The sequence below is a fragment of the Camelus ferus genome, chromosome 3, assembly GCF_009834535.1.
Source record: "Camelus ferus isolate YT-003-E chromosome 3, BCGSAC_Cfer_1.0, whole genome shotgun sequence".
NCBI classification, from domain to species: domain Eukaryota; kingdom Metazoa; phylum Chordata; class Mammalia; order Artiodactyla; family Camelidae; genus Camelus; species Camelus ferus.
In genome coordinates, this window is record NC_045698.1 from 24,990,050 (window position 1) to 25,014,253 (window position 24,204).

A 24,204-nucleotide genomic window follows, 5' to 3' on the forward strand; every position below is an offset into this window, starting at 1 on the left:
TCAAAAAGACAAGAAATAACAAGTGTTAGTGAGGATGTGGAGAAAGGGAACACTTGTGCACTGTTGGTGGGAATATAAATTGGTGCAGCCCCTATGGAAAACAGTATGGAGGGCCTCAAGAAATTTAAAGTGGAACTACCATATGATCCAGTAATTCCACTTTTGAATATTTATCTGAAAGAAATGAAATCACTATCCTGAAGAGACATCTGTACTCCCTTGTTCATTGCAGTGTTATTCACATTAGCCAAGATGTGGAAACAACCTAAGCTGCTGTTCCTCAATGGATGAATGTGAAAAGATGATGAAGTATATAAATATATTTATATAATGGAATATTATTCAGCCACGAAAAGAATGAAATTTTGCTATTTGTGGATGGACCTTGGGGGCATCATGTTAAGTGAAATAAGCCAGACAGAGAAAGACAAGTAACTTATGATCTCACTTACATGGGAAATCTAAAACAAAAACAAAACAAAAAATGAGCTTATAGATACAGGGAATAGATTGGTGGTTGCCAAAGGCAAGAGGTGGGAGGTAGGCAAAAATGGGTGAAGGAGGTCAAAAGGCAGAAAGCTCCAGTTATAAAATACATAAGTCATGGCGATGTAATGAACAGCATGGCCACTATAGTTAATAATACTGTCTTGCCTTTTAAAGTTGCTAAAAGAGTAAATCTTAAAAGTTCTCTCCACAACAAAAAAATGTGTAACTATGTGAGGTGATGGATGTTAACTAGACTTACTGTGGTGCTCACTTTGTAATACATACAAATATCGAATCTTTATGTTATACACCTGAAATTAATGTAATGTTGTATTTCAATTATACCTCATAAAATTTTTAAATTAATTTTTAAAAACAAGTAGAAAACAAAAGCCTTCAATGGATTTCATGTCTACAAGTTGAAGTGAGTCCTTGAATTCTGTTTATACTATATCTTCTATCTACAGGTCTTTATTTTTCCACCTGAATAGAAAGCATTACATTCTTACATGCTTGGGCATCCTTCACATAGTCATGGCCATTGTGGTGAAAGAGAGAGAAGTGGGTCTTTGCCAGCATCACAAGGCTCCATCCCATCTATTCTTGTATCTCTCATAGTGCATTAGCAAAATAAAGGATTTTTTAATCCAACTCCAAACTTATTAATTTATTCAGCAATTTTATCGATAGCTAATTGTGTTCCTGTTCTGCTAGATAGACAGATACTAAACACAATAGTCAATAAAATATATAGTATATAATGGCAAATGCTATTAAGAAAAATCACACAGGGAAGGAGATGTGAAGGGTCAGGTGTCAGGGGTATTAAAATTTTAGGTGGCATAATTCAAACGAACTCTAAAATTTTATGAGTATCAGAGAAATAGGAACACAATATTTAGATGCAAACACATGTACAATAACAGTGTCAGGTACCATATGTTCCTAGTGAAACAACTCACCTTCATTATGAAAATACCAATTTTGTCTCTAATAATGCTTTTCACCTAATCTATTTTGTCTGATGTTATTCCTAGCTATTCAGGTTTTATTTTTTCCATTAGTGTAACATGACTTCTCTTTTTCTATCTTTTTATAGCCAACCCTCTTGTATCCTCACGTTTTAGATGTGTCTCTGACAATCTGCTTGATGTCATGTCTATTGAACTCGATAGGTTCAACTATGAATAGATAAGGTTATCAAGAGGGAAAAAAAGAGATCTTTGGTCAATTTTGTTCCTAAAGGATCAATTTCCATAATTAATACAGTTTCTTAGTTTTCATCATCCCGGTCCATTTGGGGACCAGTTAATGGAGACATCTGCCACAGGTTCAATATGCCATTTCACATTTGAGCAAAAAGAAATTGTCAGGCAGGCAAACATTCTAAATTTGCTCATTTTTGGTAGATATGAAACATGTCAGACATATGAATGAGTCTGTCCATGTACTGTACATATCATTTTAATTGAGTATTTTAATAGTGGGAAAAGGATCACTATTTCATTCATCCTCCTCTTCGCAACATAGTGAATGATATCGCTATCCAGTGACAGGCAGACGTAGATACCTAATGATGTGCGGATAATCTGCAACTACAGTCTCCTTAATGTGTGGCTTTTGTTTCCTGGTGATGGGCTTAAGGGTTTATATTGTCCAAACTTCTGTTTTCCTAGTTGTCCTGCAGGTCCCACATTTTCTCTGGTTGCTTTTTTTTTTTTTTTTTTTTCTTTCACCCAGTATCCAAAGAGTGCTTCCCTTCCCTTTTACCCTCTCCTCTCTCAGAAATGAAGCATTTCCAAGGCTGCTACCTTGGGTCGCTCATGCTTTTTTGTCCTTTTCCTGTTGCCATAGCTTTGATCTACCACGACTCTTTTTTAGGATTTTTATACAGAATGTAGATTTTCCAGGCAAAATTTTAGCTCATCCTTGGGCTTTCTATGGCCCTCTTGTCTTTTCTGTACTATTTTTCTGGACTATTTTTCTGGACTTGCTAGGTCTCCACAATGCTTTGTATCAGGAGCTCAGGAGGGAGCGCTGCTAAAATTTGACAGTTAAGTCTTCCACTTATGGGAAGGTGTGGTGTGGGTTTTCTTTGCTTGTGGTGGTTGATTTTCTTTATAGTATAAATAGCATTGAATTCCCTGTAGTTTGTGGAGGGCAAAGCAAGGAGAAAGTCCTTGTGGCATGTTCCACTTCCTCAGTCCTGATAGCTGCGCCAGCATTTTACAAATCTTAATGCCAAAGGGGAGGACATTAGCAAGGAGTGGGGTAGGCTTAATGAGGGAACAGTATGCATGAATGCTCAGGTGAAGTCTAGCACCTATTAATGAGTCTAAAGTCCCCATTCTCCCACACATGTGGGGACATTTTGAGGTTGATCCTTAACCCTATCACTTGTGCAAATTCTTTTGCACAGAAGTTCTCAGAGCTGTGCTAACTGAAAAGAGAATCCATTTGCAAATCACGTTTTCTACAAAACTTTAAATAAGGCAACTTTCACCCTCCTTAAACCATGAAGGCTTAGTTCCCACTCCTTTATGGCAATCGTCCCCTGAGGGACAGCATACCGCCCTCTCTGTACTGTCCTTGGAATCACCAGCTACAATTCCACCCCCTCTTCTCATCTGCACAGAAATCAAGGCTGTGGCTCTGACAGAGATCGTCCCCTCACTCTCCCTGCCTGTGGTCCCCATCACACTTAGAAAGTCATTAAGGCCAATTCCAAGCCAGGTGCTTCCTCAGGCCCAGCCAGAGACCATCACCAAGAGAGCACAGTTATTATTTTCATTATGTCCAAGATTGTTTGCTGCTTTGGTGTATAACTATAGACCAGGACAAAATATCAGAACAGAAGCAGAATAGAAAATTCTGCTTTGACGAGTCCAGCACTGTAGAGTATTCTTTGACCATATGTCGTGTCCTTCAGACATGATACGTTAGTCAACCTGACACCCACTTCCAGATCCCTTAGTCCTCAGCAGCTGCCAGTGCACAGGTTTGCCCAGCTTCCCTTACCGCCTTGCATGCCTGGTGACAGAATTCTGGGCAATGAAGACAGAGACTCTTAGCCAGGTGGAGGGGGAAGATAACTCCATGAAAACGTATTCTTTCCTGATCAAAGGGGTATTTGTAGCTTCCTAGGCTTTAATGGGAGTTTTCTGGAGAAGCAAACAGAAAAGCAAAGAATTTGCATGGCGTCTGTCTGTTATTCCATGAAAAATGATGGTGGCAGGAGTGAGGAGAAAAGGCTAAGAAGACATCGCACGTGGAAGCTAGAATGGTTGTCTCAGTTCCCCTCTGAGTTCCCTAAAGAGGCACATAATGTGTAAGAAGGAAGGCAAGTTTCAAGGATTAAAATCTGAGGGTTGTTTGTACGAATTACCCAGGGACAGAATCACGGAACAGCCCTTGCTGATTGGCAAATAAAAAAGGCCACAAGTACCAAATAAACTCCAATCATAGAAGAAGCCAGTGAGCAGGAATTTGTAGCAAAATTAGCAAGTAGATATGACACAGATAACAGGGGTTGCTAGAACTGGTGGGAGAGTCCAAAAAAATGGTGACCTCTACACACACACACAAATACAGACCCCCAAGGTAGTTCTTGGCATCAGGTCATCTTCAGCTGGCCCCACACAGCCACCTGGCCACCAGGCCCAGCAGCTTCCCACAGAGCCACTCGATGCCCAGGGTGACCACCAGCAGGAACAAGAGGACATTGAGCAGGTACTGCTCATGCCACGGCTGCTGGAGGGCGTGGAGCTTGAAGCGCAATGCACACCTGCCTGGAGGATGCGGTCGATCCAGCCCACTAGCCAACAGAGATGGGGCCCAAAGGGTGGGTGCTTCAGATGATGCTGGCGGCCACCACTGCAGATTTGTACCTGTTGTCAGAGACGGAAGGGTGGCAGCAACATTAGATGGCAAGTTTTCAGCCTCTTGAGGCTGGACACAGAAGGCTAGTCTATAACCAGGCAATTATAACCTGGCCCTGAAATTTACCAGCAGGGTGCATATAAACAGTTCCATTTTATAAATCTGTATAAAATTCAACTTAATGCTGAAAGGTGGGATATGCCTAAGTCAGTCCCTGCCTTCATGGAGTTTAGGATCTACTAGACCAAAATATACTCATGGTTGCTAGTTGGGCTCATTAGTAACAAAGCGCCACTGTTTGTAGTCCTTTCTGTGGACAGAGGTAGGAAGCAAACAGTTACGAATATAGATACCAAGATTCCATATCTATTTCTGTACCTATAGATGCTACAGCTATGTCTATTATTTAGTTACTGAAAAATCATGAATTTACACTACTTCAGTTCAATACACCAATTCAGTAGGTTTTTCTAATATTCCCCATTCTTTCATTTGTAATTCCCTTTTCCAAAAGGAAGAAACTTGGTTCTCAACAGCAAATTATACCAACCTAATTTTAAAAATGGGAAAAAGACTTGATAGAGCACTTTATGAATAAGTATATCCAAATTGCCAATAAACATATAAAAAATGTGCAAAGTATACCTCAGTAAGTATTGGGAAAAAATTAAATTGATGAGTCAACCGATAATGATAGAAGCATAATATTTACTAAATGGAGGCAAATACCAGATAAAACAGCAAATATTGTAGAAGTTGTTTGCACGTGGAAAATAGGGTGAGGGAGTGGGCTGAGCTGGTAAGCAATGAAGTAGGGAACTCTTTTTAAATTTTAAATTAGCCTAGTAGTACTTATTTACTTTTAAAATTATTTGCATATATCAGTTTGGAAAAGAAAATTTATTTTATAAAATAGAAAGAACATGGGTTCTAAAATAATTCAAGAATTTAATTACATTCAGTGAGCCTATGTTTTCTTGTCGGTACAGTGGAACAACTCCTACAACAAATAGAAAAGTAGAGAAAAAAGAACAAAATTAGATACCATTACACTCTTGTTTATTGAGACTATGTGAGATATTTACTTCTTTTCCCTTTGATAATTTGCATAAAATAAAATGCACAGATCTTAACTATAGAGATCAAGGATTTCCAGCATACATCTACTACCATGTGACCACAACAAAGACTGACATACAGAACCTTTCTTTCACTCCAGAAAATTCGCTGTTACCACCTTCTGGTCAATACTTATCTGCCCAGAGATAATCACTATTTTTACTTCTATTACACAGATTCATTTTACCTGTTCTTGCACTGAATATTACACAGTATGTACTCTCTTCTAGGGGGCAGGAAGGATCTGGCTACTTTACTTCACATAACTTCTGTTAGAGTCTTCTATATTATTGGATGTAGCAGAATTTCATTTTTTATTGCTGTGTAATATTTCTTTGTATGAAACCATAATCTATCCATTCTATTGTTAATGGGCATCTGGTTGTTCCCATTTCTTACTATAAATAAGGCTACTGTGAACATTCTTATGCATGCTTTTTGTTGGAAATATGCGTGCATTTCCCTTGGTATAGATCTAGGGGTAGAATTCCTTGATCATAGGGTAGGGTATGTAAAGCTTCATTAGATACTACCAAAACGTTCTCCTAAAATATTGTACCAATGTTCATTCCCACCAGAAATGTGTAACAGTTCTCATTACTTCTTATCTCTGGTATTGTCTGTCTCATTCTTTTTAATGTTAGTCTTTCTGATGGATGTGAAATGATATCTCTTTGTGGTTTTAAGTTGCATTTCTCTGATGACAAATGATGCTACACGTCTCTTCATAAGTTTATTGGCAATTTGGATATCCTTATTTATAAAATGCTCAATCAAGTCTTTTTTCCTTTTTAAAAATTTGGTTGGTATAATTTTTCCTATTTTTAATAGGAATATTTATATATTCTAGATCAGAGTCATTTGTCAGATATACATTGGGGAATATCTTCTCCCAGTATATAGCTGCCTCTTTATTCTCTTAATGAATCTCTTGATGAATTGCAGTTCTTGATGTAAGTCAATTTAGTTACCTTTTGTTTTAAGATTACTGCTTTTTTAGTGTCCAGTACAAAATACCTTTGATTACCCCAAGTTCAAACAGATAGTACTTATTTTCTTCAAGAAGCTTTTGATTTATCTATATACTTAGGTCTATGATTTATTTCAAATTTATTTCTGTGTACAGTGCTGGATACAAGTCAGGGTTCATTTTTTCCCATATAGGTATGCAGTTGCTCCAGAAACATTTATTGAGAAAAAATTTAAACCTTTTTTCCCCACATTAAATTGCATCAGAGTTTGGTCATCAATCAAAAAATCATACGTGTAGGATTTTTTGTGAATGCTGCTAGTCTGTTCTATTGATCTATCTTTATATCTTTATTCCAATATGAACCTGCCTGGATGACATCAGCTTTTAAGTCTTAAAATTAAAAAGACTGACATCACCAAATGTTGGTAAGGATGTGTATATGGCCAAATGTTGGAGAACTATTTAGCAATTTCCTTAAAAGATAAACCCACATTTACCCCATGTCTGAGCAACTGCCATCTCTGCATGAAAGGTACCATTGTGAGGGTGATTCCTCACTTCCAAAAGGAGCTCAAAAGTTCTACTTACTTGAGGTGTTCATTCAACAGGAGGTTATATTAACCTCCAATATTATATATTTAATATATTTAATATATTAAACCTCCAATATAAACAGTGTTAGGAAGCAGGAGCTGGGCAAAATCGAAGGCAAAGTTAGAATTAACAAACCACAGCTCTGCTTTCAGTTGAAGATGGAATAACATTGGCCTAGAGCCTTCTGGGAAATGTTCCCAGGTAGTGTAACCAAACAGCGTGGCTATACCATTCCCCTAAGGAAGAAATGAAGAACATCAGAGAATTCTTCACTTAGCCCTAGAAATCCATGTAATCTGTTAGGGAGGAGTAGAATGCTGGACTGTCAGACACGGGCTCCGGCAGCCCCAAATTCATAATTCTAAATGTGCTAGTAAGGAGGGTTGCAAATGGCCTTCCATGTTTCTCAGCAACCAGGAGAGGGAAGCGATCAACAGCATCAGCCACCACCAGGTGGAAACTCATTCTTTAAGGAGCCCGTGATATCTGCCCTTCTTAACAAATGACTACAATTAGTTGCATGTAACTCCATGATCTTGAAAAGGTTTGTGAATGAATCTCTTCAAAAAAAGAAAAAAAGACGTGAAAGATAATTCAATATTAATGAAAGGTGTTAATCTTAAAACACATGGACGTTTCTTGGCATCAGAAGAAAACATCTAGAAAGCTCTTCCAGCAGCAGCATCCCGCCTGCTCTGCTGCTCTCCCCTGCGAACTTTCTGCTCCAGCTACTGCTCTTTTCATGACCTCCAAATCCACCATGCCATTTCCTTGTTTTTTTGTCATTGCTACAATTCTTTCTGGGTGCTTAGAATGTTCGTGCTCTCTTCCTTCTTCCATTCTTCCCCTCATCTCAATTGTACCCACCATCTTTCAGTGCTCTTCCTGCTCTTCCTTCAGCAGTTACGACTGGTGGCTCTGATCTCCCTCTCCTGGCTGAATGCTGACGCTCATCCATGATGCTCTCAGTTACCTTCCGTTATGTGCTAACTTTGCTCTCAGATGAACCTATGTGGAGCACTTGCTTTCTGGGGCTGTCAGCATCTTGATGACAGGGTCTTGAACACAAGTGGAGGAACAGCATTTTTTATTGAACAAACCACTCTAAAAGCTGTGCGCCAGCGACATCAGCCGGTCTCTTGGTTTCAACTATTGGGCCAACAGATGTCTTCACATCCCACTGGCAGCAAATCTTTCAAAAAAAAAAAAAAGTCACTGTTGCCTGGGCCTCCTGTTTAAGAGCCAGTGAATGAGGACTTTGTACCTTTGTCCACCCACAAGGGCCCCTTCTGTGATACAGATTCTTAAAACCCTGCTGAGGATTAATATCCTGTGTCAGCTTTTGCCTGAGGTTTTACTTTGTTTTACTGGGGATTCATTTATTTTTCTTTTAATAATGTTTAAACATTTGCTACAGCTTATACAGAATTTAACAAATGCCCCACCTAAGGGATTCTACACTGATGATCTCAGGACCCAGACTATTGGCTGAAAAGAGAGATTCCAACTTCCCATGCCCAGAAGTCAGTCAGCTGATGAAATGAATGATCAGCAATTGAACTGTATGACCTCATTTTACTAAAGTGAAGGCCCGACTAAAGTGAAGTTCTCTCTGAGAGAGAACTCTGCCCTGTGCCCTCTGGGGAGTGATGTTGGGAGAGACAGAGACATGGCTCAAGGCGGGGAGAATCTGTACCCTGTATGCTAGAACCCCTGGGAGCTTTGCAAATACATCTGTGCCTGGATTTCATTATAAAACATTTACATAAGACACTCTGAAATGGAACCGAGACATAAGTAGTCTTTCAGAATTCCTCAGGTCATTCTAATATGCAGCCAGTTTTCAGAATAACTGTTCTGGAGGGAAAGAGAAGGCAAAGAAGTATTTACTCTAACATAAGGACACAGGGTATATCACCACTCACATATATTTAAATGGTTCAAATATATTTACAATTGGTTCAGAAGAAAGAAGAGGGAATGCACTAATGTTGGGGAAAACATCGTTCAAACTTCTGTTTCAATAAGAAAATCCCTTCTGTGAGGAAAATTCCTGATAATAATTGGGAGCAAGTGAGAGGAAGTTGTTTCATCAGCTCAGCAGTGGAACAGGTAGGGCAGGCTTCTTTCCAAAGAATACAAAGTTATGAGGGAGAAATAAAGGTGACCAAATGCATGGTCAGTTCAGGCTATGGTATGTTTGATGAGGGGGTCTTCTGATTGGATCAGAGGGGGAAAAGCAGACATCTAGCATAAGGCCAGAAAGAGACAGGCCAAGGAGGTCTTGAATTCAAACAAGCTTGTTTCTTTTCTCATTCTTAGGGCTTTTCTCTCTTATGATTATGGAACAGACAATGTTGAAGAGAAGTGGTGATGACGGCATCCTTGGCTTGCTCTGAATCGTAAAGGTAAAGATTGCAGCATTAAGGATGACATTCGCAGCACTTTTGGGTTCTTGTTTATACATATACATGTCTATATATATGTATGCAGATATGTATCCTTTATCAGAAAAAAAGTTTTAAATTTTCTTGTCTTTTTTATTATTTTTGAAGTGTACTTGATGTACAATATAAGTTACACATGTATAATATAGTGATTCAATTTTTAAAGGTTATACTCCATTTATAGTGATTATAAAATATTGGCTATATTCTGTGTTGTACAATATATCCTTGTAGCTTATTTTATACACAATAGTTTGTATTTCTTAATCCATTACCCCTAAACTGCCCCTTCTCCTTCCCTCTCCCAATTAGTAACCTCTATTTTGTTCTCTGTATGTTTATATCCGTATCTGCTATATTCACTAGTTTGCTGTTTTTAGAGTCCTCCTAAGTGATATCATACAGTATTCATCTTTGTCTGACTTATTTCACTTAGCATAATACCCCCCAAGTCCATCCATATCATTGCAAATGGCAACATTTCATTCTTTTTAATGGCTGGATAGTATTCCATTGCATATGTATACCACATCTTTATCCATTTATCTGTTGATACTTAGGTTGCTTCCCTATCTTGGCAATTGTAAAAGATGCTGCTATGAACATTGGGGTGTATGTATCTTTTTGAATTAGTGTTTTTGGTTTTTTTGGATATACACCCAGGAGTGGAATTGCTGGGTCATATTGTACTTCTGTTTTCAGTTTTTTGGGAAACCTCCACACTGTTTTCCACAGTGGCTGCACCAAACTACATTTCCACCAACAGTGTAAAGGTTTTTTTTTTTTTTGTTTTGTTTTCTCTCCACATCCTTGCCAACATTTGCTATTTGTATTCTTTTTGATGATAGCCATTCTGACAGGTGTGTGATGATAACCATATCCCACTGTGGCTTTGATTTGAATTTCTCTAATTATTAGTAATGGTGAGCATCTTTTCACGTGCTTGTTGGCCATCTGCATGTCCTCTTTGGAAAAATGTCTATTCAGGTCTTCTGCCCATTTTTTAATTGGGTTGCTTTTTTATGTTTAGTTGTATGAGCTGTTTATATATTGTGGATATTAACCCCTTATTGGCCATATAATTTGCAAATATTTTCTCCCATTCAGTAAGTTGTCTTTTCATCTTGTCAATGGCATCTTTTGCTATGCAAAAGCATTTAAGTTGAAATAGGTCACATTGCTTATTTTTGCTTTTACTTCCTTTGCTTTAGGAGACAGATTCCAAAAAATATTGCTACGATTTAAATCAAAGAGTGTTTTGCCTATGTTTTCTTCTAGGAGTTTTGTGGTTTCTGGTCGTATATTTAGGTTTTTAATCCATTTTGAGTTTATTTTTGTATATGGTGTTAGAGAATGTTCTAATTTCATTCTTTTCATATGTAGCTGTCCAGTTTTTCCAGCACCATTTACTGAAAAGACTGTCTTTTCTCCATTGTATATTCTTGCCTCCTTTGTCATAGATTAAGTGACCGTAAGTGCATGGGTTTATTTCTAGGCTCTTTATTGTGTTTATTGTGACCTACATGTCTGTTTTTGTGCCAGTAACATACTATTTGATTACTGGAGCTTTGTAGTATAGTCTGAGGTCGGGGAGCATGATTCCTCCAGCCCTTTCTTCTTTCTCAAGATTGTTTTGCAGTAATTTGGGGTTCTTCTTTAAACATATGCATATCTTTATATATACATGTAGATATGCATTCTTTATCAGAATAAAAATAATGCTTTTTAAAAAGTAGAATTTTACATGCTGTGCATAAAAATTATTAAATGCTGTACATAAAAATAGAAATTTTAAAAATATAAATGTCAAATTTTATTAAAGTTTTCTGCATCTATTTGAGATGATCATGTGATTTTTACTTTCAACTATTTTTAGAAAACTTTTACATTTTGAAATGTAGATACATTCAGAAAATTGCATAAAATATAAATGTATAGTAAATGAGTATATATAGAAAAATGTTTGTAAAAACGCCCAAGTACAAAAATCAAAACACTGAAAACACTGCCCTTAGTAACCCAAAGACTGAGTGATACTGCTGAATATTCATCCCTATCAGAAGCATACTCTGACTTATATAGTAAATTAAATGACTTTCTTTATAGTTTGCTCAACTATAAGTGCACTTCTAAACAATAAAATCTTAGTTTTGGGGTTATTTTTGTTCTTTTGCTCTTTTGAATTGATTTTTTTAATCATTCCATTTTCCCTCTATTTGAAGCTGTATCTTATTTCTATTCTTTTAATGATTACCAAAGAGATTAAGGTAGCATGCATCCTTAACTGAAAGTCTGGCTTAAGCAGTATCTTTACTCCTCCTGGATGTTACTATGAATGTCAAACACTATAATGCAGTTTCCTCCACTCCCAACTTATATGGTATAAGTTATGTAATTTAAGTCTCTATATATTTTAACTTTATTATGAAATAAAATGTACATATAGCAAAGCATGTACTGTTTAGCAATTCATTACCAAGTGAACACCTGAAAAACCACCACCCAAGTCAAGAAAGAGAACACAGGCAGCAATCTGGAAGCTTCTCTTGTGCTCCATCCCATCACTAATTCCCTTCCTCCTCCTCAAAGGTAAGCAATAGCCTGACATGTTTGGTAATCTCCTCCTGGTTTATTTTTTTATGATTTTACTACAAAGCATTAATCTTTTGACTCTACAGCTTTATCTTTTTTTTGAACTTAAAATATGTAGAATCACACTATGTTTTCATGTCTGGATTCTTTGGAGCCACATTATGTTTGAGTTTCATCCATGTTGTTGCACAGATGTAATTAATTCATTATCACTTAGTTATTCATATATATACTTATCATATTGAATAAATAAACCCATTCTGTTCATTGAGTTATCTATGGTTGAAAAAATTATGAATAAAGTATGAACATTCTTGCACATGTCTCTGGGTACACATATACACACATTTTTGTGTGATATATATACCAATTGTCAAGCCTAAGTTCACCTTCTGGAAGGTGGGAGTGGACCATATATGTCGGGAGTGGAAGAAACTGCATTAATAGTGTTCCAAAGTCCTGTAGCATCCAGGAGGAGTAAAGATACTGCTTAAGCTAGATTTCCAGTTAAGACTTTCATGTTTTCTCCTGTTACCTTCCAGAAGTTTTGTGTTATAGTTTTAGTTAATTTGAATTAATTTTTGTGATGATTTTGTATAAAGTCAATGTCTACACTTTTTTTTTTTTTTTGCATGTGGTTGTTCAGTGTTCCAGCATCATTTGTTGCAAAGACTATCCTTTCTCCACTGAATTGCCTTTGTTCCTTTGTCAAAGATAAATTGACTATATGTATGTGGGTTTATTTCTGGGCTCTCTGTTTTGCTCCATTGTCAGTTTGCCCATTCTTTTGCCAATCCCACAATGTCTTGATTATTGTAGCTTTATAGTGAGTCTTGAAGTTGGTAGTGTCAGTACACTTTCAATATTGTGTTGGCTCTTCTGGGCCTTTTGCTTCTCCATATGAACTTTAGAATCAGTTTGTCAACATCCACAAAGTAACTTATTGGGGTTTTAATTGGGATTACATTGAATCTATAGATCAATTTGGGAAGAAATGACATCTTGGCAATATTGAGTCTTCCTGTCTCTCTCCATTTATTTTGTTCTTTGATTTCTTTCATCAGACTTTTGCAGTTTTCTTCACATAGGTCTTAGATACATTTTGTTAGATTTATACCTAAGTATTTAATTTGGGGGGGGTGCTAATGTAAATGGTATTGTTTCTAATTTCAAATTCCACTCCTCCATTGCTAGTAAAAGGGAAAGTATATGTTAACCTTATATCCTGCAAATTTCCTACAGTCATTTATTAGTTCCAGGAGTTTTGTTTATTTTGGGGTTTGTTTTTTTTTTTTTTTTTTGGTCAATTCTTTTGGATTGCTATGTAGACAATCATATCATCTGCAAACCAAGACAGTTTTATTTCTTCCTTCCAAATATGTGTATCTTTTATTTCCTTTTCTTGTCTTATTGCATGCATTAGCTAGGACTAACATAAATGGTGTTGTATTTTTAATTTCAAATTTCAACTGTTCTTTTTGGCATATTGGAAAGCAATGCTGTTTTCTTGGTCAGCCTGGCCAGGTTTCATCAATTTTATTGATCTTTTCAAACACTCTGTTTTTGATTCCATTGATTTTCTTTATCGTTTTCCTGTTTTCAGTTTCACTGATTTCTGCTCTAATTTTTTTGTAACAATTACTATTTTAATTCTAAACACAAGATAAAGTAATGTGGAACCTGAAGTACAGACATTTAATTATTTACCTTAAAATATTTCTTTTGTAATACCTGTTAATAAATTTGTAAGGAACAAAAAAATGCCTCAGTCTACTTAAAAGTTTAATCTCAATGATGGTATGAAGTAAAACAAATAATCAGCAAAATTCTTAGTAACTTGTAGAAATGTACTTTATTTCATGCAAAGTTACATAATTTCTTACACTTTAACAGATAATCAAATAAACATTTCAAAAATTCATTACATCACAGTAAGTTAAAATACTACAGAGCAATTGCAAGACCATGAGTTTGTCAAAACCAAACTGAGAGAACATTATGCATAGATAAGGCCAAAGATGCTAACTTACTTATGGTAGCACTTTGCAGGTTTTTCCAAATTCATATTTGAAAATGTTGTGAGAATCTGGAGAGAAAAATAGTTAAATCTACAACGCATTGGTCAGAAAGGAAAACATTTGCCATTACATACCAAGCAGTAACAGCTGATTAAAGATAAATTTGGCATCATGCACCAAAAATGAACATAATGAACATTTTGAAAATTATGATCAGATGTACATTTGAAAAGACTTATCTTCTATTTCACCTAATCCACTGAATTAAATAAGTAACAAGTACTTTATTAATGCAACACAGAAATTAGGCTTTTGGTATGCTTTGCTTGGGTACTGGCACGTATTAAAAGATACTAAAGAGATTTATGAATATTTCAAATTCTACTAGACTACTGAATTTTAGAATACTGCCCTAAGGAAATAGGTTCTGGGCAGAACTTATTTGAGAAAGATTTTTAAACTACTTAAAAGCAATGCTACAATTAGTTACCTACAAAAACATTTTATAAAAATTAAATACCAGGAAGTAACAACATCAACATTAGAGTTCTTTTTTCAATGCTACAATGTATAAATATATATTAGATTACAGTAATTTAAAAGAAAGATCCACATGCTCTCTACCTTATAAATGAGAAAAATCCAAGTTGGTTTCAAAATATGGACAAAAACAAATCCATTGGATTGCTTAAAAAAAAAAAACACAGAATCTCTCCCCTACAACTTGGTGTACCAAATAGGGAAGACGCTAGCCAGTATTCTTTTGAGATATACAGCTTTAAGTGACTAGGTTGATAAGATTGATGTCAATAACTCAAAACAGTGTTGTACAGTCAGATTAACAAATTATGACCTTATCCTACATGTCTGCCACAGTAAACCACTCTTTCTAGTCTTTTGCACTAAGTACAATAATAATCTCCTTTTGCAAAATGATTTGCGATCAAGACAAAAGAAAAGATTTTCATGGGAAAAAAGGTTAATTCTTCCCAGGGAGGGTTAAAAACAAATGTCTTCTAGGATTTCTATGAGAAAGGAACATGCCAATATTCTTGCTTTATTAACAAATTCAAAATTACAGCAAGGCTTTGATCAACCTCAGTGGACAAATCTTTTGAAAATGGAAATAAAATTGTAGGAAAACCAGACTGAACATGAAAGGGATTAGGGGAAAGGGCATGTTCCCATTGCAGTGGGACCAGAGATGGACAGGGCTAGTGGCTATTCCACTGGTGTAGATGGCTCACAGGGCCTGGTTTCCAGGAGTTGGTACAAGGGATAACACTGCCTAGTCTTCCAAGTCTCTGAGCAGAAAAAAGTCTCTGAGTTGGAAAGAAGTACCCCACACAGAGCAAATTCATATTTCAGAATGTCTCCTGTAACCCTCTTGTATTGTTCCAACCTCTCTTAACAAAAACTTTGACAATGATGTATGTTATTTACGAATTCCTTTTCATAAAAAAGAGGTCTCAAGGTTCTTAATGTTTTGGGTTTGTTTGTTTGGTTTTTAACAATCACTGTTTTTGGAAATCTAATTTTATGCTGAAACATTACACTGAGAATAATTCATTTTACTGAAGTGCCCTACTTAAGTGACAAAAAAAGACAATACACTGAGCTAGCATGCATCACATTTACATTCAGATGTTGCTTAGTTGCCTAGCAAAACCTGTTTCACTACTTTATGTGCAATACTGCTATTCAAGTCGTGGGATTTGTAGTCAGAACTACTACCTTTTACATGTACTCATCATCAAAAAACAACTGTGTACACAAAACAAATGGAAGAAAAATCTGTCAGCACAGTCTAAGTTATACTATAAAGAGAGGCATCAGAAAGGAAGGAAAGTATAAAAGGAATGAGAGATGAAGGAAGAAAGGAAAGATAAAACTCTAAATCCATTTACTTCTTAACATTTAGAATTCAATACAATATATTACACTTTGCAGATTCAAGTATGTTAAGATTATTCAGGGACGTGTTTTGCCTCTTAGTGCAAATATATTTATCCTTGTGATTTTCAGGCATGGCCCACTCAAATCACAAGCATAAAATTCACATTACTGAACAGTGTGAATTATAATTATGGAGAGTTTATTTTTCCTTTAAAATAGTAATCAACACAAAAATCAAGAACATTCCCTAAATCTACTAAAGGTATTTAAAAATGAGGTTTGCTACTGTACATCAATGAAACTTCTTCATTAATACTCTAAACTATACTTTAAAAAAACACAGACTTTCCTATCCACATTTAATTTCATTTGGGTACATATCCAGAGTAAATTTAAGAAATGACAATATAATCAAATAGTAGAGCCCCAAAACAAATCAAATAGCAACATTTTTTTTTTTAGAAAGTTTCGATTGTCAAATTCTCTGATCTGTAAATAAATAGCCCTCGCATGTTCTGATTTGCTTCTTACTATTGTGAAATGAGGGTCTCTTGTGTGATGAAATTATTCCAAAGGCCTTCTATTCATTTGATAAGAGAACACATTCTGATAATTAGGCTTATTTTAATAATGATTTTTACAGAAATGCTCTATTGATAATAATAAATTATTAATGCAGTAACAAAAGTTAATTAGCAAATTATAGGTTAATGAAATTAACAGATTATTCATTGTTACTTTCTGCAATGGTTATTTTGAATTACTGGCTTATAGAATATCCTTACCTAACAATTACTTAGAAAAATAATTTAGAAAATTTAATCAGATAGCTATTGTTATGTAAGAAAGACATCAAAAGGTAACTGCCAGAAGTAATTCTTCAAGAAAGGTACTTTACATGCAAAGTGTATGAACTTAGTAGTAATGTTTTGCAGTAGATGTCATTACATTTTCATAAGTTTCTCAAAACAGAAAATGTCCGTTCTTACTACAGTTTTTTATATAAGGTGGCTTAACAAATATTAACTTAGTTCCCCAGCAATAAACTCAGTGGTTAAATCATTACCTTCTCAACACAAATGTACCCAGCCAGGTAACCTACCTATATGATCTGATCATATATGAAATCCTGCTAGATAAATCCTGATTGAAAAGTTGAATACTCTGGATCACTCAAACAACCAAAAATTACTTTGAAAATGACTCCAAAGTCGTAAAGGGATCTATACCATTTGTGAATTATTACATATAGTTCGATTATTATAAAAAAATTAATAATGAAGGAAAGTAGTACATTCCCATATTTCTATCGACTTATCTCAAGGTATTATGAGTTATAAAGTAATTGGATCATCTCCTCTCTTTTTCTGGTTCTATTTCTACAGTAGCATCTGAGTTTCATGATAAAGCCTGATGAGAAACAACATTATACTTAAGGAAAATATTCCAAAGTAAACCCAAAGACTAAATAATAAAACAGTATTATTTTCACAGGATTTTGATGAAGTATTCCAAAAAGAGTTTTTGCTTGGGGGACTTACAAGCTTCTCTGTAATAATAAGAAACTGGACCCCCTTCTGGGGTGATCCTTTTCCTATCTAATACCTTCAAATACCATTTAAGGAAACCAGAACAGCTAACAACTTATTTTGTCTTTTTAAACTCCACTATATAAACATCAACTCAATACCCTCACAATAGCTTTGTGAGGTAGATCAGGAGGTAAACAGCAAGTATCATTTTCATTTCGAAAAAGAAGAAATTGAGGCACTAAAAGGTTACATGACTTGCCCAAAGTTTCAATGGTCAATCATGAAATTACAAACAGTGTTAAATTATCTCTGCTCCTGGCCTACTGCTCTCTAATGATACTTCACAATAAAAGGCTGTGTGTGTGTGTGTGTGTGTGTGTGTGTGTGTCCTTAAATGGACAGCTGATATAACCTTCGAGAGTAAAATCTATCCACTGATAATTATTTTAAAGGGGATCTAATCTCAGAGATTGTAAAAATTTTTAAAAATCAGATAATTAGGATGATACGCTAGTCCTTTCAGTATCTGCATAGAACTGTGTCTTTTTAAAAATTTACGTGATAACACTAAGAGGAAAATAAAAAATTTAAATTATGATTCAGGGAAAAATTACCTTCAAGAAACATATAATCAAATTGTTAGGGTGACTGTATAATTCACCTTCAAACTGGGATACTTAAGAGTGAAAATGAACACTATTAAAAGTTACGCAGGATAATAGATGTTAAACTAAGATGGCCGTGGGCAAGTTCAAGTATGATCACCATTGGGTGAATCCACAGTACGGATTCTCTAAGAGCTGCAAATACTTCAGGGACATAAAAACTCTCTGCAAGTATGTTGTGCTCAACTACATCCACTGTGCAATAAAAACGCTGATGATTTAAAATATAACATCTAACTTTGGCTTAAACACAAAGTTTTAAAAATTCAATTTAAAATAATATATTTAACCAACAAGTTATTACACATCTCCATTATAATAGAGTTTTCTGTTCTCTGTAAACCACAATTTAAGTGTTAGTAATAACACTAAAGATTCACTTTGTAACATTTGAATAACCAGATGTTCCTTTTCAAAAGGCATAAAGAGGCACCTTTAAAAAGCAGAGAATTTTGTGGGGCTCTTTGGCTATTAAAAAAAACCCCACACTTCACCATTAATAATTGCAATTCTCCTTGAGTGGAATGATCAACACTTAAATCAGTATGCTAAATGATAAAGGGGAACACCTCTCTAAAACGAAATCTTTTACAAAGCAATACCAAAAGCATAAGATAATTTCCAGTTACTACCAGAGACTGAAAAAGTAATACACTGCCTGATTATAGTACACATGCTGAAGATACAAACACTATCAGTTGAAGTATAATCTTAATTATACATGCAAAAACCTCACTAATTTACATACAGAGTTGAAAAAGCTTTCTACATTCAGTTATGTCTGGTAAGTAAGCTTTGTTTTAAGACATGGGTTTTGTAAATATGGTTATTATCTGAGGTCTCCATCTCTTTGGGAAACAGAGGATCAACACATCCTTTAGAAACAGCATAAATGTAAATCACAATAATAAAACTATATAACATTATTCAGTTATGACTTATGGCTTCCTTGGACCTTTAAAACAACTTTCCTGAAAAAAATTAATCTGAAACAAATTTAACTACATATTTTCAACATATACGATCTTCATCATGAATGAAATCCTTCCACCGTAACTGTACTTCTAAGGCAGACATTTCAGGAATGGTATGTAATGAATCCTATTAGAAAAGATGACACTCTATTTCAGTGAACAATATAAACTATTATTAACTAAGATGTGATTAATTTTAGTGCCTTTTTTTTATCCTGACACTTTTCACTGAGAGTTAAGTGTAAATTCTAGGGCATACAGATGTTCATAAAGACTGAACTTATGTGTTGATCTTGGTTAGTTATTCCATAAATTCATACAGACTTTAAACATCGTCAAATATTCTGCTGCGAGACATTGAGAGGTATCGTCCACCAGGCTGATACCTGAAAGGTGGATAAAGAAATGATCTGAGGCATCAAAAATAATAAAGGAGGAGAGAAAAATAAGAACACATTAAGAGGAAGTGGCTACATAGTTTGTAAGCACTGTAAAATCTATTCAGTAGCTGAAATCAGAAACTTATTCTCAAAGGATGTTATTCCAAAGGGATTTACCTAATTACAAACCAACCAACAACTGTTTTAGAACCTATGCCATATGACTCATATGGCAGGGTGAGAGACGTAAAAAGAAAAGGGTGGGGAGATGCACAACAAACACATCACGGAACGTAAGAGATATTAATAGATATTCTAGATATTAATCTAGATTGTTGAATATAAATACACTATTCTCGCTTCCTTGCTATTTATAAGCAATACTATAGCAAATAACTTCATGTATATATTTTGCTTTTGTTTAATTATTTTCACATAGTATAGTGGCTAAAAGCACAGACTCTGTAGCCAGAGTTCCAGGGTTTAAATGCCTGTCATTTACAAGGTTTGTGATCCTGGGTAAGTTACTGAGCCTCTCTAGATTCAAATTCAATTGGATTTACAACCATAAAATACAATTATTATTGTTAAAGTGCTTAGAATAGTGTCTGACACCCAGTCATAGCTATGTAACTTTTGCTAAATTGGATACATTTCATAAATGGGATTGTCAGAAATAAGCATATAAATACTGTTAAGATTCTACCAATTGATTGCAATTCTTCTTTCTTATTTATAATACCACTAGTTGCTTATGAAGATACTTTTAATTGCCACCACTGTATGCTATTATTCCTTAACTACAAAAGCATCAGAAGGTATAAAAAGGTATCAAAGGTTGCTTAATATGCTTTTTATTGGTAGTAAAGATGAGTATTTTCCTTACATTTATTTATCTTGTCAAGGCAGAACGTTATCAAAATTTCAGAGGAATGCTGGAGCCAAAATGGCACAGCTGGAACTTACCTTCCTGACTCAGATTCAAGAGGATCATCAGTGAATGTTTCTGCATTAAAATCCAAAGGTTCTGCATCTTGGAGAAGTTCTATTCGGTCCCTTTCACTCCTATTATTAGATCTGGTATATTTGGATGCTGCTGCAAAGGAAGAAAAAAAGTCCACTTACTATTGTCTTTGTGGGTCACAATCTATGGACACACAGAAAGAAAATTCAAGATTATAAAGAATCTTTATTTTGATAGTGAAGACAATATTAAGAAAAAATAACTACATGGTTATCTTAAAATCAGATTAAAATGATAAATAGTATGACAGAAAATAACAAAGAAAAGTTCTCCCTTTAGCTAGTCAAAGCTCAGAAGCAGCTACAGTGCAAAGACTTAATATGAATTAGAATTAATACTTAACTATGGTATCGTAACAGTGAAACTGTTCAAATCAAATCTAGTTTCAGCTGGTTTCACACAGTGAATCCAGGGCTGTTACATCTCATTTCTCAGCTAGGATTTTCTTTAAGGTATAATCAACTCAAACGCTTCAAGAAAGGCCTGAGTCTTTTTCCCACGAGGCAAGAGTTCAGGGCAGTAATGTCCAACAGAAATAAATTGCAAGCCCCATATTTACTTTTAAATTTTCTACCAGCTACATTAAGAAGAAATAGGTGAAATTAATTTTAATATATTTAATTTAGCCCAATATATCCAAAATATTATCATTTCAACATGGGGTACCAGCCATATTGCAAATGCTCAACTGCCATATGTGGCTAGTGGTTACTATCCTGATCAATGCAGGTCTAGAGAACTCTCTCTTTATGTGATATAAGGTTTTCTTCATAAAGAACCTAAAGTTTTCATGTTATTCTGAGCAGTCCAATAGCTTCAATAAAACTATGATACAATTCTTTTTGAAAACTTAAGGCAAGCCAATCTCTCACACCTTACGTTTTTGTCATCTTGGACTCTGTCCTTCATCATTTCCCTCATTCATCAGCAAACACTTGTTGCCTACCAAATGTCAGGCATCATCCTCCCTCTGTTTTTGAGTTTTAACTGAAACTTTAGCTTTCTTCTATTTCCTCTACCCTAAATATCATCCAACACATCCTCTCCTCTTCATCTTCAGGGCCACTGTTTATTTTATGCCCTCATCATTTTTTGACTGAATTACTAAAACAGATACTAAACTGGTTTCTGTGTCTCACTTCCCAGGAAATCATGCTTTTTATAGATGTCAAATTTGTCTTTCTAAACCAAAAATCTAAATCATGCTTCTTTCTAGATTGAAATCTTATCTTTGGGATAAAACCCAGACTTCTGAGCATGATAATACCTGTTTACCAACTATCTCTGCAGCCTCCCCTCTCATCGGGCTCCTCATACTTTAGGCTGTAGTCACAGAGAAAAACCTAAATTTCCCCAAAGGTTCTCACATGCCACTCATTCTTCCTTTTAAAGACACCTTCACCTGGCTAAGTACTACTCATTTCTAAACAGCATTTCTTTATAAAACAAATCCTTTCCCAATAAAGAATTCTTTTTCCATCCTCTGAGCCAAGTTCCCTCAGCATCAGGTGTGCACCCTTATACTACCTGAGCATTCCTGCATTTCCCCCAAAGACAAACAACCTCTGCCTTCTATTTAGTGCTGAATCCTGGACAAAAACAGGTTTCCTGTTGCTTTCCAGAAGCAGGTAGCAGGGTCAAGGGGAGATTTCTTAACTCAACCCACCAGCAAATGTCCTCTGCCTGGTATCAGTCCCTCACTAAATTATGGGTATCCCAAGGGTGGAAATTTATCTTCTTTGTATTCCTGGGAAAGTACCTGACATATATGGGCCAGTCGGTAAATTATTATAAAAATGGCTGAATATCCTACACCTACTAATAGGAAAGTAAAGAAAAACATCTAGGTAAATAGAAATCAGTATCTGCCTAGAATATGACTGGGATAAGAATTGTTATTTAGGGTAGTACAATTACAACTATTCATTTGATGTCTCAGATGTCTCCTCCTACCAGAATGCATATGTGAGTTTCCCTTTCCCCCCCTATGCTGAGAGTTAAGAAGGGAAAGTCACTGCAGAACCACGTGTACAGTTCTATAAAGATATTTCTGGATGGGTAGCCTAATCCTCAGTCTCTATGCAAGCAAGCACAAGAAGAAAAATTTCTAAGAAAACTAGACAATAAACTACTTACATCGGTTGGTACTAATATCTGAGAAGTTTGATTCTTTTGGGTCAATATGAACATTTCTGTTCCTAGTAGAATCTTCTCTACTGTGCCCATAACGTTCTTTCCATTCCTAGCAAAGAAACACACATGAATATACGACACAAGAACTCACAGTGAGAAAATAATTCATCAGTGTTAACAGATTTAGATTATATATAGAAAGTAATAGGATCTAATTTCTTTTTCATCAGGAAGTCATCAGATAATCAATATAATTAGAACAGTACCTTTAAAACTCAGATCAATAATTTTCTTATCTCAACATGATTTTAAGTCACCAAACTTAACCTGAATGAAGACATTTATAGACATTTTTGCTAGCTATGACTATTTTTAGTTATTGAATTCTTCTATTTAAAATGTCAAAATAATAGTAAGGTTACCCTGACCATATAAAAGTTATGATAACTCATAATGAGATGTTAACAAAATTTTCTTCCACCCCAATAAACTACAAATCTTAGACACCTGAAAAGTCATTTTTCACAGCAGAATTAAGAGTACTACACAAACATAATTAGATAATGACATATGGCATTGTATATTAACTGTGCTAAAACCATATTCACTGGAATTATACTCATTAAATTCTTACAGCTGAAAGGGATTTTAGAGGTACTAATTAAACCTCCAGTGCAGTGCAGGATCTCATTTAAAATAACCATGCCAGATGTTATTTGGCTGTCTTACTAGAAGACCTGGAAATTTCTATGTGTCATCCCATTGCAATTCTGGTAAACTATGGAAGTTTTCATAGAGAGGTGAACTCTGTCCAGTAACTTCCACTCTTTGGTCCTAGTTATGCCTTCTGAAATAAAGAATGAGTCTCCTCTTACATGACACACACTAAAATACACAAAGATAACTATCATGTTTGCTGGGTCTTCACTTTTCCAGCATGGACACACCCAGGTGTTGAAAATTTGTGGTAACTGTGACTAGATTTTTCTCATTTTTTGCCTTTTCATTCTCTGGGAGGTCAGTTTGCCTCAGCAAATGAAGGACTAAAGAAAAATTAAAGAGGAATAAAATTAATGTCATATTACAAAAAAAGGCATAATTTTAAAGCAATCAAAATCACTTTAATAGCAGGATTACATAAATTTATTCACTTATTCAATAAATATTTACTGAGCACCTACCTTAGACAAGAAACTCTTAGATGTTAGACATGAAGCAATTTATTACTAATGACTTTTTAGAACAGGGCTGACAGGACACCTCACATGCATGTTTGCAACTATTAAAATGGCCTTTCTGTAAAAATATATCCTGTGTCACTTCCCTACTATTCTTTGGCTTTTAGCCAATTATTCTAAATCAATAAAATTCTTACGATACTTCACATTAATCTCTAGGTTACAGCAATTTAATAAGTACTGTACTTACTCTTCTTCGATTTTCACCTTCTTCTTGTCGTTGCCTTTTTCTCTTCTCTAGAGACAGAAAA

The 24,204-nt window shown here is 35.2% G+C and overlaps 1 protein-coding gene and 1 pseudogene across 4 annotated transcripts in view; both read right to left on the reverse strand.

Annotated features, from left to right (window-relative positions):
- Positions 1-7,107: 7,107 nt before the first annotated feature.
- On the reverse strand, positions 7,108-7,586 carry LOC102507702 (annotated as a pseudogene).
- A 6,336-nt stretch (positions 7,587-13,922) lies between these two features.
- The window catches only part of LMBRD2 (LMBR1 domain containing 2), a 42,138-nt gene continuing 31,856 nt past the window's right edge, over positions 13,923-24,204 (reverse strand). The window contains exons 15-18 of one of the 4 annotated variants that reach the window (XM_014559678.2): positions 24,144-24,190; positions 22,719-22,824; positions 20,525-20,651; positions 13,923-19,588 (exon numbers count right to left, since the gene is read on the reverse strand). In XM_014559678.2, coding sequence (XP_014415164.1) covers positions 19,504-19,588; positions 20,525-20,651; positions 22,719-22,824; positions 24,144-24,190 — 365 coding nt within the window. In that variant the 3' untranslated portion in view covers positions 13,923-19,503. Of the gene's footprint in view, positions 19,589-20,524; positions 20,655-22,718; positions 22,825-24,143; positions 24,191-24,204 lie in introns of all 4 variants that reach the window. The other 3 variants (XM_032470961.1, XM_032470971.1, XM_032470978.1) reach the window with 3 other exon arrangements.